The following is a 19,701-nucleotide window of genomic DNA, read 5'->3' on the forward strand; positions in this document are numbered from 1 at the left end:
GATTTTGGAATATCTGCATATACTTACCTGTTAAGCATCCCTAATCCAAAAACCCCAAATCCGAAATGCTCTAATGAGCATTTCCTTTGAGCATCGTGTCTGTCAGTGCTCACAAAGCATTTTGGATTGTGGATTTTGGGATTAGGGATACCCAACCTGTACTACACAGAATGTAGATCTGTGAGTTTGACGTGGCTGAACAGCAGCACCACACTAGGGATGTTTAACAAATGTCAAATAATTAGACTTTCTTTGTAAGTAAACTCAGGGTTAAATAACTGCAGAGTCCCTTTATCTGAGGGTCAGTGGAAAGAGCTCTGTGTTTATGTGCAAATCTGTTCCATGACAAAGGGAGGCCTTTTCAAAGTGCTTTTTATCTAGTAGTGCCAAATTAACCCTCTTCCCTAAGGCTAAAGGCAATAGCCTTGTGCCCAAGGGAACCCATCCTGCCTTGCATTCCCTTCCCCGCCCAAGCTGCTAGAGCAAAGAATGTAGTGGCTCTGAATCAGGACCAGCAGCGTGGTGGCTATGATGACTGAGAGAATGTTGCAGGTATTCAAAAATCGTGGAAGTAATAGGGCATATAGAAGTGTTCATAAAGATAAATGGGAGCCCTTCATTTTCTCCAGTCACTCCTCTGTTTCAAAATTATCTTAGAGAAAAAGAAAATGCCTGAGGAAGCGCACACAGCACAGTTCAACCTTTCAGCGCATGCACGTGACCCATGCAGAAGACAGTCATTTATAGGCCAACAATTTTAAACAGCCACCAAAATTATTCTCTCTCTCATAATTCACTAATAAAAGTATTGCCTTTCTAGTGATAATATTAACAATAAAAAGCATATTAAATATAGGCAAAGAAATACCAGGAGGGCAGAAACCAAATTCAAGGTAATTTTCACCACACACACACACACACACACACACACACACACACACACACAAAGATACTGTGCTTGCAAAGCTGGAGGTGGGCCTTACCTCTCAAGAAGAAGGGCAAAGATTCTCAGGAATCAGAGTCATATCTGGCTGCTCCAGCCTACATCTGTCTTGGCCCAGGTTCTTTTGGGCATATAAAAGGGTGCTAGGCCTGTTTAACATGGCAAATTTAAAGACTGTACAGATGTTTGAGCTTATCTGAATTTCTGGATGAATACATTTGCCTTGTCCTAATGAATTTACCAAGTGTAATGAAACTGTGTGTGTGCATGTGTTCGTGTGTATGTATGTAGGAGTGTATGATTTTAGACTCCTCATGTAACATTTATACATACTCTTTCCCACTCCCACTGCCTTCAATTCTGGAAATATTTCTTACAAGTTTGTCACAGTCCTGCAACTGAATGAACTAACTACTAATTTGTTTCTTATTTGATCTATTCAGTTAGTAGGGCCTTTAAAGATCAAGTCACTAATACTTTCTAAGTCCAAAAGAAACCGTTTCTTGGCTTAGGAGAAAGAAAGGCCATAGAAATTAATATCTTTTGCTGGCTATTAGGAGTTTCTAAAAGGGAGAAATATTTTCTCTGTTACCTAAATGAAAAGTACTAAAGCATTTATTAATAGAATATTTTTCATAGAACAGTTGGACAAACAATAGTATTGGAAAGGAATCTCAGCATTCATTTTTTAAAAATCATAGAATACCTTCAGTAGAAGAAGGTAGGGCAGGTCATAGACCTACAGCTGGAGTCATTTCTCCATAGGCCATGGGAAAACCTGACCACCAATGCCAACTCCAACAGTAAGTGATCCTGAGCAAGTTACTTAACATCTCTGTAGTCTCAATTTTCCCATCTAAAAAAAGGACAGTGCTAGAGTAGGTCACCAAAGCTCCTTCCAGCTCTATAATCCTGTTACTTAAACATGTCAAAGCAGTATTCCCTGCTTTAAGAATGTGCTTTTATCCATGTATTCAAAACTAAAGAGATTTAAAAATATTTCCTGATTTCTGAGCTCAGAGAGCTTGTACACACAACAGGAAATGTCTGGCTATAAATCTTGGCACCAAATATAATGCTGTTGTGAAATAAGTTATATTATGTTAATTAATTTATTCACTCATTTATCATTGAACACGTTTTTTACACGTGCCTATTACTGCAGTTATTTCCTCCTCTGAAGAGGCTCAAAGACTATATTTGGTTAGGGAGTATAAAAACTACCATTTTGTATGCCAGCAATTATATAATGAGTTTTAACACTTTGCCTCATTATTTCCACATTTATCAGATGGTTGGTGCTTAGAGAGGTTTATGATTTGTCCAAGGTCACACATGTTCAGTATGCGTGACTTCTATAAAATTTCTCATTCCCTTTACTTTGGCTACACAGTTGCCAGCCTTGGGTTATGGCTCCATCTGCTTTTTAAAATTTCTTCTGCATGCCACCGCTACAGAAAATTCTCAGACTCTCACACTCCAGGTAGTCTTCGGATAGTCATGCCAAAACTCCATCAGGGCCTTTGCTGTTGTCAACACACCAAGTTATTCATCTCCCAAGGTTGCCTTATCACACCTACCAATGCTGCCATCTCGAACTTTTTTTAACAGCCCAAACTTTTATTTACCATAAACCTAGATCTCTCTTTTTTCAGGATCTTGTTTCTCTCGATTACTTTAACCTTTCCTTTTCTAGGGGGGCCCTTTCCTGAAGCTTTTTTTATTTGTACAGACCTCTAGCTGCTTGGAAAAATAAAGGTTTACCATTCTCCCTCTCTCTTTACTCATTTATTTGTCAACTATGCAACTTAATCTGTCTCCTCCTTCTCTCCTCCAAGCACTGTTTGGTGTCTTATCTCAAACTCTTTAGAACTGCTTTGCACTTACCACCATCTCTCCCAGAGATTGCAAGATTGCTTTCCAACCAGATAACCCTGCTTTTCACTGGAGGCTCTCTAAATATCACCTTCTTTTCTGGAGTCCCCATTCCAGTTATACAGTGATACTGTGTTTCCCCGAAAATAAGACCTACCCATAAAATAAGCCCTAGCAGGATTTCTAAGCATTTGCCCAATATAAGCCCTACCTCGAAAATAAGACCTAGTGATGGGCGTGGCTACGCAGCATATCTGCACAACCCATGCATTTTGTTGCTGAGCGGTAAAGAAGATGAGCAGCCCTTCTCATCTGCCCCATCGTGACAGTTACTATCCCAGAGGTGACCAGAAAGGTGCGGGCAGCCCCACCAACAAGGTGGGCTGCCCCTGTCAGGTTCCCGCCATCCTGTGTGTGCTACAAACTGAGGCTTTGAGGGGAAAATAACACATGCCCTGAAAATAAGCCCTAGGGTGTCTTCTTGAGGAAAAATAAATATGAGACCCTGTCTTATTTTCGGGGAAACACGGTACCTCTGAGGACACCCCTAACATTGTGTGGCAGCTTTTGAGATGCTGACTGTTGTAATTTCACACTACCTAGATTGTTTTGGTTCTTTTTATCCCTGAACATCACCTTTCCTGTGAAACTGGATGTCTTCCTAACACGTGGCGCTACGGATGCCGTCCACTCCTAGATGGCTCAGTTTTCTTATAGGTTATGGCCCCTCGTCCTTTATCCTGGCTTTCCACATCGTTGCCTCTTTGTATATGCACATCTTGAGAGCTTGTTTGGAGGTTCTAGCAGGGGAGCGCAGCTACTCGTATACCCTTGACCGAACCCGAAGACCGGTCCTCCTTTAGCAGGGAAGGTCATCTTCTTCGACTGAGCACGCAGCTTCAGGAGGGACGCACATGGAGCGGTGAGGGAGGAAGGGGACACCCGCCTAGCCAGCCAGATCAGCCGAATCAAACCTGGCGATCAATGGGGTGACAGATGTCGCAGCCAGATCGCCCTCACATCCTGTAAAAGCACATCTTCATTTCTCTTTTTTGTAATACTTTTCCCCCATTGCAATCTTTCTTTGAGACTCAGTCTTCCTGTGGATGCCATATTGCCCTGGTTTTTCTCTTCTCTGTCTCTTTCACGAATCCCTTTCTCCTCTAACCTCCCCCAAATGCCAATATTCCCTAAACTTCTCACCCCACACTTTTCACCGAGCACTTTTTCTTATTATTATTTCTTTATCCAACCTCTACAATGCTAACTGATGATCCTCCGTCTTTCTCTCCCAAAGCCCAAATAGGCCACTTGTGCATCTTGTCTCTACCTAAAACAGAATTAAGGAACTTCTGCTTGGTCACATTCACACTTGTTTGAAACCTTAAAATTTTTTATTCTTTCATCTCTTTTGCCAAACAGAAGCAAATTGAGGGCTAAGCAGTCCAGCTCTCCTTTTGAAGTCTCTCCTATTCTCCCTTCCTACACATTCCCAGGGTAACCCTCCAGGACAGGCCCTTGTCATGCTGCGTTGCTGTTCCACCTCCAAATGCTTATTGTTGAGCAACCACTAACTTTACATGGGGCACTGGAAGCAAGTGTAAAAACACATAATAGATTTATGGCAAATAGGTCTTTTAAATATATTATCATGTGCTTTAGAAATCTATGTTAACATTGCAATGTGGAAAGGGAATTTGAATCAACAAGAAATGAAAAGAAAAAAATGCGAGTATTATTTGCCTTTAACATATTTTGGAGAAAAAAGTACAATCTCTCATTGATGACAATTGTGAATTATGGTATCCACCCTTCAATTAGAGGAATATTATGTTTTCTTCAGCACAATGTGATAGTTTGACGATTCTTATTTATGGTTGTCTAGGCTACCTCTCTCAGTGCCATCTATAAACTGACTTTTATTATCCACTTCCTGCCCTGAAGCCTGGAATAAAACTCCATACCCACTGGCTCTGGAAAATAGCTCTGGGCAGCATGATCCAACTAGCTTAGAAACAGTAATTTGTAAAATAACTTATCAAGTCCAACACTGGGTACAAAAGCTCTGGAACCATGTAAGGGAATCTTTCCTGCTAGAGATACTGTAAAACTCTAATTCTAATTTCAATAGAATTACTGGGGCCATTCTAACAAAAGAAGGGAATAATGGGCTACTCAAGCGTGGCCCAAACAAACTGGTAACCTGAATGACTGTCTAGAAGTCAGCATGATTGGCACATATATGACAACGGCATAGTTTTCTTTCCTAGAGTGTTTCCTGTGCTACGTTTGGAAGAACTGCAGGACTGTGTAACTAGGGTAGCTGGTTCCTCTGGGAAGATTCTAACTCATCTCATTTGGTTTATCCCTGGATGGATCTGAAACTAAAAGAACCTACCCAGCTTTCTTCTAGAGAAAAATGCCTGGATGCCAATTTGAATATTCAGACTTGGTAAGATCGCTGCCCCTAAACAAAGTGTCATTTCTTCTAGTTGTCAAGGACTGCAAGAGTAAGACCAGATGCCCCTTGTATTCAGGACCCTATCTTGAAGGTTCTAAATGAGTTCCCCAAAAGTCATTTGTATTGCCATTCATCTTCTCTGCCTTTTCCATCTGATGGAACAAAATAGAACTATAGGATTTTTATCATCAGGCATGTTGAAGAAAAGAGGCATTTTCCACATGCCTGAAGAAAGTTGAACAAATGTAAAGAAGTGTTTCCAAAGTGTTCCAAGGACATGGTATGTGGTGGGCACTCAAATACTGAATGAATGAATGAATGAGCAAATTCTAGGCCTCATGGAGGACTGGTTATATTTTCCTTTCACGTACTAGAATTAAAAAGTTAACAATATTAGAAGCTTGAAGTGTATACTAAAAATAAGCAGACCTTTGATTTTTTTAAAAACAAGTTTTTTTGGTTTATATTACTGTTCTTAAACCATTTTGGGGAGAAAAAAATTAACATCCCCAAACAAAAGGTTATGAAGAAGCATTGATTTATTTTCTATTTTTAAAAATACTTTGGAGCAAATTAAACATACTCAGAATGTTTTATTAACTAGAACATTTAGTTTAACTAGTTTAATTACTACTCTTTAGAAATTACTATGATCAATGGGAACTCCTACGTTGGGTCTCTGTGTGGGAATGCTGTGAGAAGAATGCCCACCTGCACAGGCAGCTGAACATCCAGCTCCACAATTTCCCAAGAGGTCAAGAGAACCGACAATCAGCAGTTCTGTATAGGGTGATCCTGGAGTTTACCTCGTAAATCCCTTCAATAGGAGCAGTAGTTGAATGCCGCTGGAAAACAGCCACCCTTTGCTTTTACCTCAAGTCAATTCAGAGAGATGGTTTTTGCAGCTTGGTAAATAGTAAACTAAAACCCTACAGATAAAAATTCCTTGAGGGAACAGGCTGTGTCTTATTTATGGTAAGCCTCTGTTGTTCCTACACCAGGGCCTTACACATAGCAAGAGGTCAGCTTATGGAAGAAACATTTAATAATTATATCCAACTTTTACAAATCAGAAAGCTGATAAGTGGGTCAGGCACAATGGCTCACATCTGTAATCCCAGCACTTTGGGAGGTCAAGGCAGAAGGATAACTTGAGGCCAGGAGTTCAAGACCAGCCTGGGCAACATAGTGAGACCCTTTTCACTACAAAAAAAATTAAAATTTAGCCAGGCATAGTGGTGTGTGCCTATAGTTCCAGCTACTCGGGAGGCTGAGCCAGGAGGATCGCCTAAGCCCAGGAGTTCAAGGTTACAGTGAGCTAGGATGGAACCACTGCACTCCAGTAGCCTGGGTGACAGAGCGAGACCCTGTCTCTGAATTGTCAACTTCATCCAATCCTCCTAGATTCTCTCAGGTGTAACAGAAAACAGGTTTAGAGAAACTGAAGCCCTACACTGCTTTTCCATTCTATAAAAGGTTATGGGATAGCCCTCATAAGGTCTATGCTTTGGAACAATTTCCAACTAGAAAAAATTACAGGTGGTTTTCTATCTCACACGTACCTTCTATCATGCACTTGCATTTTGAGTTCATGCTTTAATCTCCCAATTAAAGAGGAAAAGCACAGCCCTCTGGTGCCAGATTATAGATCTATTTCTTGGCTCACTGAGTAAGGAGATGCCTAATGATTTAATAGCCCATGTGGTAAATATTTTTAAGCTAACTGCTATTTACATGTTACAAACAGACTTCTTTAATATGCCTTTCTATAATAATTCCACCTGGAATAAATGTTAATTTCTAATTTATTTCTTAACTATATACAGTAGGCAACTTCCACAATGGAAAGCATAATCTTTTAAATATTATTCACTGAATATCTGAGTATTCCCAGATTTCAGAAATAATGGGCAGATATTAGAAAACCTCAGAGCAATTTTAAGGCTTCACTCCCCTTATTTAAGTTTAACTAAAACTCCAAGAAAAATAGGTTTCTTCTCTTGCACTTCTAATTGCTACATCTCTCTGTTAATTACTGCACAGTGATACGTAAACTAGGTAACTCAGTCTACTTAGGCACTATGCTCTTAAAGCATGTGAGCAATTAGAGGGTCAATGCATCTCTTAAGAACAGACAGCTTTCAGAAAAAGAGAAACGTAGCACAAAGAGGAAGAAAAAAATCAAAGCAAAACTAGGTGCAGTGTAACTGGAGGGAAAAAACAATGGGACAAATGGGAAAGAGAAAGGAAAAAATGTCCATGAAAAATGTATATATGGGAGGGGAGAAAGAGAAACATGGAAAGTGAATGGAATATGTTCATGTTAGTATGAAGAAAATAAGTATTTATTATTTTAAAGAGAGAAAGAACGCTATACAATCAGTTTGGAACAAACGTGTTCTATATTCAGCCATTATGAAACTTACATAAGGCAAACTGCTGCTATTTTGTAATGAATCTTAGGTATTCTGCAATGAAAGCATAAATTGGGAATTTAATGTTCATAGGAAATGGTATTGAGAAATTCTTTAGGTCATCAGTATGAGTTGCTACCCAATTCAAGCTAGAAAAACTCAAGGAAATTCTTGTTTGGAAAAAAAGTTAAAATATTTAAATAGTCTCATTGGTGGTAATAAGCTAGGTGAATTTTGATTAAAAGTATAGAGCAAAAATCTGGGTTTGATGCATACATAAGAGACACAAAACAAGGGGGTAGTTTCTTCAGACACTCACAAACTATCTGTGAAGAATTAGATAAAAATCCAATTAGAAGATAATTCAATAATATAATTAAAGACTACACGATCCAAGTAATAAAAGTTATGAGAGGTAAAAATGGGTAAGAAAATAAGCCAGAACTATCAGGAAAAATTTTATGGGACAATTAGAACTTAGGCTGATTAGAATTTGAAGGCAAAGGAACAAGAGTTCTTAATACTACTAAGTTATAAGTAATTCTCTGATACTAGGTTATAAGGCATATTAACTGTCATTCATTTATTCGACAAACATTTATTGTGCGTATGCTATACTGCTAAGAGCTATACTTAGACCAAATGTAGTTTTTGTAATTACTCTACCCATCTGATCCAAGGGGCCCTGGGCCCACATGTACTATCCACCATCAAGATACAGTGGCTAAGACTGTGGGCTCTCAGCCAACTTGCCTTGGTTCAAAGCCTTGCTCTGCCATTAATTCAGTGGCTGACCTTGGACAAGTTATCATTAATAAATCTCTTTCTACTTGGGTATTCTGGCCTGTTAAAGGGAGATGATAAAACTAATAGTACTTCTTGGGGTTATTCTGAGGCTTAAAAGAGTTCATGGGTATAAAGCACTCAGAACAATGTCCAACACATAATTAATAATTAAAATGACTGTTATTGGTGATAAACAATCTTCTTTCCTTTAACTATATTCTCTCTTGATTTTCCCCTTAGCCTTATATTTCCTTCTAGCTAGTGTCCAATCTCCTTTTATTCTTGCCCAACTGGCTGAACATATGGCCTAAATATGCTGCTTCCTCTCTGCACTTCTGATTCATTTTTCAACTAACAGCAATCTGCTGCTGCCCTCACCACTCCTCTGAAAGTTAACATTAATGAGGTCAAAATATCACTGAAGAATTTCACATTGCCAGATCCAAGGGTAACTCCTTGGTCTTCATCATGGGAGACTACTCTCTACTTTTCATAGTAGCTTTGAACTCTCTTGACACCCTTGTTTTCCACAACCACCTGCCATCTTTTTGTCTGGTATTGCCTCACATCTTGCTGTCTACTCCATTACACTGCCCATTTCCTCTGCTCATCCCTTAAATGTAGTATTCTCCATGTTTCCATCCCTGACCAGTTACCTTCTCTCTTTACTTACTTTCCTTGTGGTTTTAACTCCTGCCTATATTCTGATATCTTTTAAATCATTATCCAAAAGCTATTGTACATACATAATTGGAATGTCCACAGGCACTAAAGCTCAGCATTTCCAAAGCTAGACTCATTTTATCACCCCCTACATTCCCCTCAACCTGTTATGCCACCTGCATTCTTGATCTCAGGTAATGGTGCCACTGTGTATCCAACCACCCATGCCAAGAATCTGCAAATAACAAATCTACCCTCTTGTTCATCTTCCACATTCAATCATTCATTAATACATTTCAACTCTATTGCCGTATTTTCTGCCATCCTTACCACCATTGCCCAGTGTAAGTCCTAATTATCTCTTGCTTAAGTTGGAACAATTTCAAAATTGATCCTCCACTTCTAGTTTTGACCCTTCAAGCTACTATTGAGGAAGCTTGCACAGTGACTAGTCTAAAATGGAAATCCAATGACATTATTACCTGTCTAAAGCCTATCTTCCTCAAAGATCACCCATCACCTACAGTATAAAATCCCAGACTTTTGATAATTGAATCTAAATCTCATTATATTCCCCAATGCAATTTCCTTGGGGTCAAGTTCACATCATCTCCTTTTTTCAAACAACCAGCATCGAGCACATTCCCTGATACATATAAGGGCTATTAATTAAATGTTAATCTGAATTGACTGTTAAAAAAGAAGAGAAACAATGGATTATAACATTATGATTATAAAAGATCATCCTGGCACTGACTGAAAATGGAATAGAGATCCTAGAATTACCTCACAGGTGCCATAAATGGGAACAATGACCACAATTTGCAAAATGTGTATCATCATGTACAGTTAAATTTCACTACCTTTTAGATTATGAGGCAATTTCTATATTATCAAGGGTAAATTTAAGACTTTACTTCTAAACTACATTTTATTTAAGTTTCTTATTTTAGTTTTAGGGGAACAAAACAAAGACAAATGTACATATTTACACTAACACAGATTCTTCACTAAAGGATACAGTCTGTGTATATGCTTATGTTGTATGTGTATCTGTGTGAGTAAAGAAAGTATATGCACACACATATTATACAAATGTATATAATGGGAAAAGTTTAAACTATTTTTAAGTTCAGAAATTGGTGATTTCAATAATGTTTAAGAAACTCATTCTTCAAACTGACTGCAAAGGATTAAAAGAGCACCTGAAATTCTGAGACCCATTAAAGAATTTCACTAATTATGAAAAAATACAGTTGTGTGGCCAATCTGTCTCCTAGGTTGCAACCAAATAAAACTTCAAATAGCATACTCATAAATGGTTGAAGAAAAAGGAAATTAAAATGGAAACATCTACATATCATTAAACATAACTGTGAGCTGTGGCTGTTCAACAATTGGGCTTCAAGTAGTTTCACACCACTGGGCTAGGATAAAACATGCTCTGCTGGCATTTTCATCTGCCAAAATAGCCATTTGCAATTAAAAATTAAAACTGGCACTACTTCTTTGTAAGCAATTAACAAAAGGCTGCTGGCTATCTTCCTTGTTTATAGTGTTTCTTGTATCAAGCCTTCATTCTGTTTTGAAATACTTTTTTTTTTCTTTTAGGCTATAATATTCCCAGTACTAATATTTTAAGACTTTTCAACATTTCTAATTGTAATATGGTCCTCAAATACTATAGCATTATTTATATTTCTAAAAAACTGATTTGAATTGTATGGAACATTTTATATATTAGCAGAGTATAAAGCAGCATATCTTATATAAGGCTTCTGTACACTTATGGGAAATCAGTGATTTTTAAGGAATGCAGGAGCAAAAATAATTTGTCTATAAAATCTATTTCTATAGACACAGATTTCACTAACAATAGAATATATATAAAAACAATAAAGTAATTCATTGGGTCTAATTGAGTCTGACACAGAGAGTGGCCAGTAGAGTGAAATTTCATCTTCCACAAGGGAACCAGTAGCGTTTTTTGGAGATTTGAGGTGTCAGTAAGTGAATCAATACGTATGGATGGAGTTTCTTCTATGTGACAGAAACCATTCTGGGTGCTGGTGACATATCAGTGAATAGGGCAGAGAGAGCCCCTGCCTTTAAGGAATTAATTGAGGGGGAGACAGTCAATAAACAGATTCCTTCACCATGTAGAGCAGAAGCAATATCTTCTTTTAAGTCTTTAGAAAGATCGCTTTGGCTATGTGGCACAGAGGTCTTGGAGATTTAGGGATGAAGTTAAAGCAACTAGTTAGGAGGCAGCCCTCCAGCTCAGAATGAGGAAGGGAAATGATAAAAACATCAGATCACCTCCCATTCCAAATAATCCTTCCCTTTTATGATAGTATTTCAAACTTTCCACAGTATCCTCCACCATCTTGGTTGGATCACAGACAGTATGGTGTCCATTTATGAAGATTTGGAAATTCACAAGAGTGAAATGATTTACTCCAAGTCACAAAATTAACTAGTGGTAAAGCTTGGAGCAAAGCACTAGTCTCTTACTTCTAGCCCTATATAGTTTCCTTTAAATGAATCATCAACATCTTACTTCTAAGAAAACTGAAACAACTTGATAGTTCCTAAGGCTTTGACTCACTCTGAAACTCTCTGTGGAAGGCTTCTAGATAAAACTGTTTACTTAGTCAATAAGCAACCATTTACTGAGGGTCTACAGATACAAGGCACCTTGCCAGATACCTGAGATTCTGGGACAAGTAGGTGACTTTCAGTGTGGCAAGCTCACCCTGTGTGAAGAGACAGACTAAGTAGCCCACTGTGATGAAACAGTGGGGGAAGCACCACTATAATGACATTCACAGAGTGCCAGGAAACCTGAGACAAGGGGCACCTCAGTCATGCTGGCAGAGGGAGGGAACAGTTTGGAAATATGCCCAAGACGAACCAATCCTTCAGTTGCATTTTGAAGAAACTGTAGGAGTTGAACAGCCAGAGTGTAAGGAGTAGGGGGAGTACTCAAAAACAGCATGAGCAAAGGCACAGGATGGAGCAGTTCAGTAAGGCTGGGGCTCAGGGTGCATGTTAGAGGTAAATGGCTGCAGATGAGGCTGGAAAGACAGGCAGAGGTCATACAAGGAGGCTCTTGTGAACTGTCCCAAGAAATCTGCAGTTTAACACTACTGTGTCCATTTTCCCAATTCTTAATTACTTCTGAGTCCACTTAAATCACACGTATGACCCTCCCTGCTTCACCGAAGCTGCTGCAGCAAAGCCCATCAGTGGCCTCCTTCAAGCGATCCATTGAAATTTTACACAATTTTCTAGTCTTTTCTGGAGCATTAGACAATACTGGCCATAACCTCTTTCCTGTATACATCTTCCTTGGATTTCATGAAAATAAGGTCTCCTGGCTTTTCTCTTAACCTTTGGGTTGCTCTGTCAGGGTTTTCCCAGGGTTTTCTGTAGGCTCTTACTCTTCCATCCATGGCTTGGTGTTAGTGATGCCCAGTCTCTGGCCTCCACCATGTCCTCACTTGCTCTGTGCATTCTCTGGACTATCTCATTTTTTCTATTCATTGCTTTAACTATCATGGAACCAACAGACTTCCAAATCTAAATACCTGATCTAGACATTTAAACTCCAGATTTGTAAATGCATTCATTCATTCATTCAAAAATATTTTATCAAGTATTATCTGTGTGTCACAAATATTCCTGTTGCTGATCCAAGAGCCATTATAAAGAGACTGTGCCTGGTTCACTACTGTGTTCCCACCACTTACGAACTCCACCCAAATGGCTCAAAAATATCTAAACCTCAACATGTCCAAATCTGAACTCACTGCATTGCTCTGAACATGTGCCTGCCCTTCACCCTTTGTCCCATGTAATAGGAAATGGCACTTCCATTCCCAAATCAGAATCATCCTCCTCACACTACACATCAGACTGGTGAAAACAATCTACCAATTCTATCTCCTTACCATTTCTTTGATTAAACTCTGTCTTCTCATCTCCATAGTTACTGCTTTAGTTCCTCAGGCAATCATCTCTCATCTTTCTAGAACAGTCCATGGCAAATAACAGTCAACAGACATTCATAGAATTAATTTACAGGTAAAAGAATGCAAGAGTGAATGGAAATTTTGCACAATTGCTATCATCTTTTTATAGGTCATACTAATTCCATTTTGTACCTTCCAACTTATTTGCCAAACTGATGAAAGGCAGATCTTTCCAAAATTCATATATGATTATGTCATTCCCCTGATTATCACTATTCAACGACCACTCCTACCTACAGGATAAAGACAAAGTTTCATGGCCAGCATCTGAGGCCATCCAAGGTCAGGTACTTGCCTTTTGCTCTACCTCCTTCACTTAGCTGCCTTTCATCCTACAAATACTTAGTACCTAGAATTACTGCGCTGATTTTCAATTCCATATCTTTCCTCAAATTGTTTTCTCTATCAAAAGTGTTCATTCCTCCCTGCTTTGCTCATCTGAAAATTAACTACTCATTTGTCTAAACTCAGCTCACATCTCACTTCCCCTTTGAAGCCTATGCTGACCTTTCTGCTCTTATCTCTTCCACTTCCTTTTCTACTCCTATGCAACTTTGTAACCTACCTCTCTAGGTGTATCAGTAATATTGTTTTCACACTTGTTTAGAAACTTGTAGTCATACCTTGCTAGAGTCTCTTCCTTCCTCAAGAGTGGAGGCCTCTTTGCCTTATTAACTTCAAAACTAGCACATATTAGATACTCAAGTATTTATAGATGGATAAATAAATAAATAAGTAGATGATAGAGGGTCATGAAAATATTTTAGGCAAAGGGATGGAAAAATAAGATTTGCATTATAGGAACAACACTATGGTGTCGGAGCAGGGAATGAGAATGCTCAGAACAGAAGCAAGATGATCAGGCAAGAAAATATTACAAATCATCCAATGGAGAGGTATCGACAAATAGAGTATGATAGTGGAAGTAACAAAGGAGAGAAGGCAATTTATTTGAAAAACATTCATAAAGTGAACAAAGAATGTAATGACCATTTGGGCGGCCAGCAGGAATAAGTATCAGAAAATGGATGACTTCTAAGCTGGGCTCCCAGCGTAGATGACCAGACTCTTTCTTCCAATGTCATATATCTATAAATTCCCATCCATGGCATAAAACCAGGCAAAGATACTTAGGCAAAGTGATGAGTTACATGTATCTGTAACAATGTTTCCCATATAATTTCTGAGAACCACATTTGCTGCATCAATGCAAATTTGTATGTGGAACCCCATCCACACAGAAGGGGTTCCTCTACTACCACCATTATTCTTCATTTAAAGGAGAATAATTAAAAAGGGACAAAAAACGTTCAAAGAAATATGTCACCTCACGTTTGAATAGTTCATCTAGTAAACTGAAGAACAGCTGAAGGCAGGAAACATGGCTGTCTGGTAAATCCTAAAGAGCAATAAGGGCACAGATCTTCTAATTTCCGCTAATTTATAAAGATCAGAAGAAAGTATTTGAAGTAGGTCATTTCTTGCTCTTACCACCCCTCTTATCAATAGGCTAGGATATGTATTCTTGAAAATACATTTTATACCATTAAAGCATCATAACAATTACTTTTGCATAATTAATAGATATTTTTCTTTACCTGAAGTATAACTTTAAAGATACCTTTCTTGTTTCTTGGCAGTGAAGACACTGGTCGACCAAGTAAATTCATCCCTGAAGTACCTCATTAATCACAGTGCACTTGTTCTTGGCAAGAATTTTAATGTGCTACAAAAAATGTTATTAATGTAAGATTTGGGGATTCCCAGGCTGGCAGGGAATTAGTTAGTTATACCTCTCTAGAAATTGTTTTCTTATGGTCTTGTTAGACTTACAGCTCAAAGCAACTTTGCTATATTAATGTAATGTGTAAAGTTCAGTTAGTCTAAAGCTCATTTAAAATCACAAGCAGCAACTGTCAAAGATGGCCTCTTTCCCTAGGGTCTGCTGTAGCTATGCACAGTCCTCATAGAAGGTGATACTATCCATTCCCTCTTTGTCCTAATGTGGATATAGCACCCCTACCTAATTGCTCAGGCATTACAGTTTTCAGACTCTAGAAATGTATAATCCAAAACTTCACATTAGCTACATCATATTGACAAGTACATAATTTATTTCCTGCCTACCCGTAAAGACACTGCTAGACTGATAAATCCTGGTGGGTAGAAGTATCCAAACTTGAACCTTTGGAAAAAACATTTATCGAAATTTTAAAACTCTGTAAGTCCTTAAAAGCTTGTTAAACATCAACACATAGAAAAAATGTTGCATTGCAAGAAGTTCACATTCATGTTCAAGAAAACTTACGTGCACCAACCAAGGTTGTCTCTAACCTTCTTTGAATATGCAATGAATAATTTGCCAAAAATAAAGGGCTACAAATGGCATCATATTGCAAATTCAAAGGCATGAATATTCTGAGCATCATACCCTTGTAAAAAAAAAATCATTATCCATACAGTATATATTAGTTGCCAAATTGAGCATCATCATTGCTATTTTTTTTAGTATATTCTGACAAGTCAAAATAATTTATCAGGCTCATTAAGTAATTGGATTAATTATATATCAACTCAGAGGAGATGAAAAGCATCTATAGCATTTCTCCATCTATCATTTATTACAGTAACCACATCTAAATCAATGTGAATCTTTCACCATTGAATAATAAAAATTATACCTTTTGATGTAATAATGATGCAACACAACGTTCTCCTTGTGTGCATTGTAAAATGGCAAGTTGGCTGGAATATTCTACCTAATGCTATATGTTCACATCAATCTGGGACTATAAAATTTTCCAGACACCAGAGCTCCACCAATTTCCTGACTCCTACGTGGTCAAATTCCAGGTTCACGTATTTACAAAAACAGCCCCTTCTTCCATGTTATTTCAAAAAATGTTTCTGGTGTTGATGCCAATCCCCCATCCCAGGTGAAAGCTATGTATGGATGACACCTTATTTCTAAAAGAAACCTAGTTCGTGTTCAAAACTTATTTTACTAGGAAACAAGGAAGAAAGTATCAATGAGTGCCTGCAACTTTCTCTACTGATCTCCTAAGGCTGACGTCTTTATATTTCATTTCAACAAAAAAGAAGCAGATTAAAAAAAATAAATAAATAAAAAGAGAGAAGAAAGGAGAAGAGGGAGAATAAAAGAATTAGACATGATGTGACGGCATAAAAACAGCCTTAAAATGCCCAGATAAACCTAATTCTAATAGGAGGCTGAATGAATGGACTTTGTGGGAAAAACAGTAGTAAACTTTAAAGCCACTGAAAGGTTTTAAATGCCTAAGGGAAAAATAAACATTTGCTTCCAATCATTTTCTCATTAAGCATTCTCTGCTAGATGGCGAGGGCTTACTTAACACACATACACTTTGACTCGGTGCCACAAATGCCGCCTTAACCCACTGCTGGATGCCCGTCCGGGGCGGCCCATTGCGCTGCTGCTACCGCACCTTGGCCCGCGCTCCTGCACCCCGGGTTCCCCACTGCTCCCACACGCACACCCCTGGAAGCGGGAGCATTGCTTGGACCGCCCCTCTCGCCTCTTCTAGACCTTGGCCACTTTCTCTGTTGCAGGAAGGGCTGCAAGCACTAACAGATTTTCCGTTGGTGGTGACTGGGGTGGTGGCGAGGCGTGCTTCCGGGCGCACTTAAAACCTAGCAGCCCTCTCCAGCAAGTGGCAGCTTCCCCTGCTCCGCCCTCAGGACCTAGCTCTCGAAGTCTCCTCTCTCCACCACGTTTTAACCCCGCCACCACCTCCCAATCTCTCCAACATACTCTCAAGCCTCACACGGGCGCTCGTCCTTCCTTTACATTTCCCAGCTCCCGGGCGCCCCGCTCGGTTGAAGTTTAGGTATCTACGGACCTAATTGCTCCCAATTATCCGCGCAGCCTAAGTCCCGCGTCCGCCTGGCTCTCGCCCCGGGCGCCTGAAGCTGCCAGGCGGGGTTCACTCGGGTGTCCTTAGGGAGAAGGTTCAAGCTGTAGAGGTGGGAGAGGTGGGGCTGGGGTAGGGGGAAGACTCTGGGAGGAAGACCACAAGCACGTGCAAAGAAATAAAAGCCACCACGTGCGTGTGTGCCAGCGCGCGCTCGCGGGGTCCAGGTCGCGGGCGCGGAGCACAGCCCGGGGGTCCGGGCGCGGGCGCGGCTGGGGAGAGTCGGGGGCGCGAGTACTCACACGAACGCGTGGTAGATGAACGCCCAGCCGCGGGGTCTCTCCAGCACGTTGTACAGGTAGTTCTGCACCCGCCGGTACTTGACGTTGCGCCGGCAGCTCTGGCTACTCGTGTAGGAGAGCGGCTTCCCCAGCAGGCTCATCCGGGCCCCCTGCTTGCCCCGGCGGCTCTCCCTCAGGCCGCCGCCGCCGCCGCCGAGCGCAGCCGCGCGGGTGCCCAGCAGTAGCAGGCCGTCGCCCCTGGCGGCTGCCGAGTTCAGCAGCACCCTGCCCCGGCCCGACTCCACATCCTTCATGCCGCTGCCCAGGCGCCCCCCGCCCGCCGCGGCCGCCGCGCCGCTCTTCACCCACAGCCCGGCGGCGCCGCCCTCCTCTCCTCCCGCGTGGTGGCGGGGCATGGCATCACCACGGGCACCGCGAGGGGGGCGCCAGTGCCTGCGGCGGGGGCAGCGGCCTCATGTGCGCCCGCGGTTGCAAGGAGGAAGCCGGCAGCCGACGGGGCGCCCGCCGGCCGGCGACCTCCGAGCCGGGGGCGGGGAAGCAGGCAGCCAGCAAACCGCCGGGGCTTCGGGGCGGGGAAAAGGGGGGTGTGCAGAGGAGGCCGAGGAGTCCCAATTTCTAGCAGCCTTTAGCTTCGAATTCTAAATCCGGACCTGTCTGGAGTGTCACTTAGAGACGGTTTCTCTTGCCCCCTCTGATTCCCGCGGCTGCCACTCCCTCCTTCCCAAAGTGCCCTCAGGGCTGGCGAGGGGAGTGCGGGGCGCTCCGAGGCGCGCTCCCACGCGCGCACACCCAGCCCCCGGCTCCCCCTTTCTTCTCTCTCTCCACTCCCCACGCCCACACTGTGTCCGCTCCCCCCGCACAGGACCGGCCTCCGAAGCCGCTCTCTGAGGCGCGAGTTTGGTTTGGTTCTCCCAGGCGCTTTGGAGCTGTCCGGAGGGTTAAGTCTGCCCCGGTGTCCGGAGGAGAAACTGGAGGCGCAGCTCGCTGAGCTCTCCTGCCGCTAAGCCGCGGCGCCGGATCCTGCCATCCTTCCTCAAGGGGCGAGAGCGGGAACGGCCGTGCCCTGCCCTCCAGGTAGTAACTGGCCCCGGAGTGGGAGCGCCGGTGCCGCTCCCGGCGGTGGCGCGCGGGTCCCTGCGCACGGGGCGGGTCCTAGGCAGTTCAGTGGGCCGAGCCGAAGGACGCGGCTGCCGAGCCTGCGAGGCGTGGACCGGGCATCTTCCCGCGCCTCACTACAGCCTGCAGACTGTGACTTTCCATCCCAGCGACAGACAGAAAGCCCACGAGTAACTGGACATCCTTCCCGGCCCAGGGGTAGGGTGTGGGAAGGACGTAAAACTCCGAAGTGGCCCCACCGCGGTGAGCGAGCTGCCCCCGGGCTCCGCCTGACAGCAGCGCGAAGCCTGTGAGAACAAACGCGACTCCCTCCGTCAAGAAATTTCCATTTAAGTCCGAGGAAATCATAAAATTGCAAAGTCTCGGCAGTGGCGGCGGCGGCCTCAGTGTCTGAGAAAAGGCTCCTGAGGGGTGGGGGGTCCCGGACAGGGGCTTCTCGGGGTTCCCACCCCACCCCCGGATGCTGTAACTTACGCGGTTGGAGACCTGTTGCGAGGGACAACTGGCTGGGTCTTCCGCCACTGGCACCCGGGCGGCCCAAAGCCTGCGCCCTTGGCGGGAAGGGCGGCCACGGTGCCACTGGCTGTGGCCTCTGGCCTTCAGAAACAGTGTATTATAAGCACACCCAGTTAAACATCACATTCAGCCTAGGGGAACCGAAAGGATGCCAGGCTTGGGAACTTCTTCCAATAGACTGGCCTTCACCCCCAATATGAAAGAAAATCACCACGTTAAGTTGAAGGGAAAACTCTGCTTCCACAACAAAGCCATAGCAGATAGTTGCAAGGTGGTGATTCCCAGTGCCTTTTCCTTGCCTAAGGCTAAAACAATACTAAGGCAAAGTCGTCTTTCGGCTGTCTCCGCCCCTCGGAGATAAATACTCCACCAACTTCCCCCTGTACACACACCCACGCTCGCGGCAGCTGCTTTCTGCCTCCGGCTGCAACGCCACTGAAATGCTTTACTTTTACTTTTTATTGTTATCACTATTACTTGTGTGAAGCCATTTCGCCTGCTCCCGGTCACCAGCAGGACCCTGCTTCCCTTCTTCCTCCTTTGCCCCAAGCCTCTGGGCAGCGGGCGCTAGCTGGGAGCTCCGTGCAGCTGGCTGCGGTGCCACGTGACTCCGAGCAAAGCACCAACACCCAGAATCACTCTCGCTTTTCCCTAATACACTTCACACCCACGCGCTGTGGAGGTGCGAGAGCGATTGC

The 19,701-nt window shown here is 42.3% G+C and overlaps 1 protein-coding gene across 4 annotated transcripts in view; it reads right to left on the reverse strand.

The window, feature by feature from the left end:
- The window catches only part of KCNQ5 (potassium voltage-gated channel subfamily Q member 5), a 510,994-nt gene extending 493,139 nt beyond the window's left edge, over positions 1–17,855 (reverse strand). For all 4 annotated transcript variants that reach the window (XM_012754013.3, XM_012754011.3, XM_012754012.3 and 1 more), the window contains exon 1: positions 17,372–17,855. In XM_012754013.3, the coding sequence (XP_012609467.2) occupies positions 17,372–17,766 (395 nt within the window). In that variant the 5' untranslated portion in view covers positions 17,767–17,855. The remainder of the gene's footprint in view (positions 1–17,371) is intronic.
- Positions 17,856–19,701: the final 1,846 nt, after the last annotated feature.

This window comes from Microcebus murinus, chromosome 5 (assembly GCF_040939455.1).
Source record: "Microcebus murinus isolate Inina chromosome 5, M.murinus_Inina_mat1.0, whole genome shotgun sequence".
Classification (NCBI taxonomy): domain Eukaryota; kingdom Metazoa; phylum Chordata; class Mammalia; order Primates; family Cheirogaleidae; genus Microcebus; species Microcebus murinus.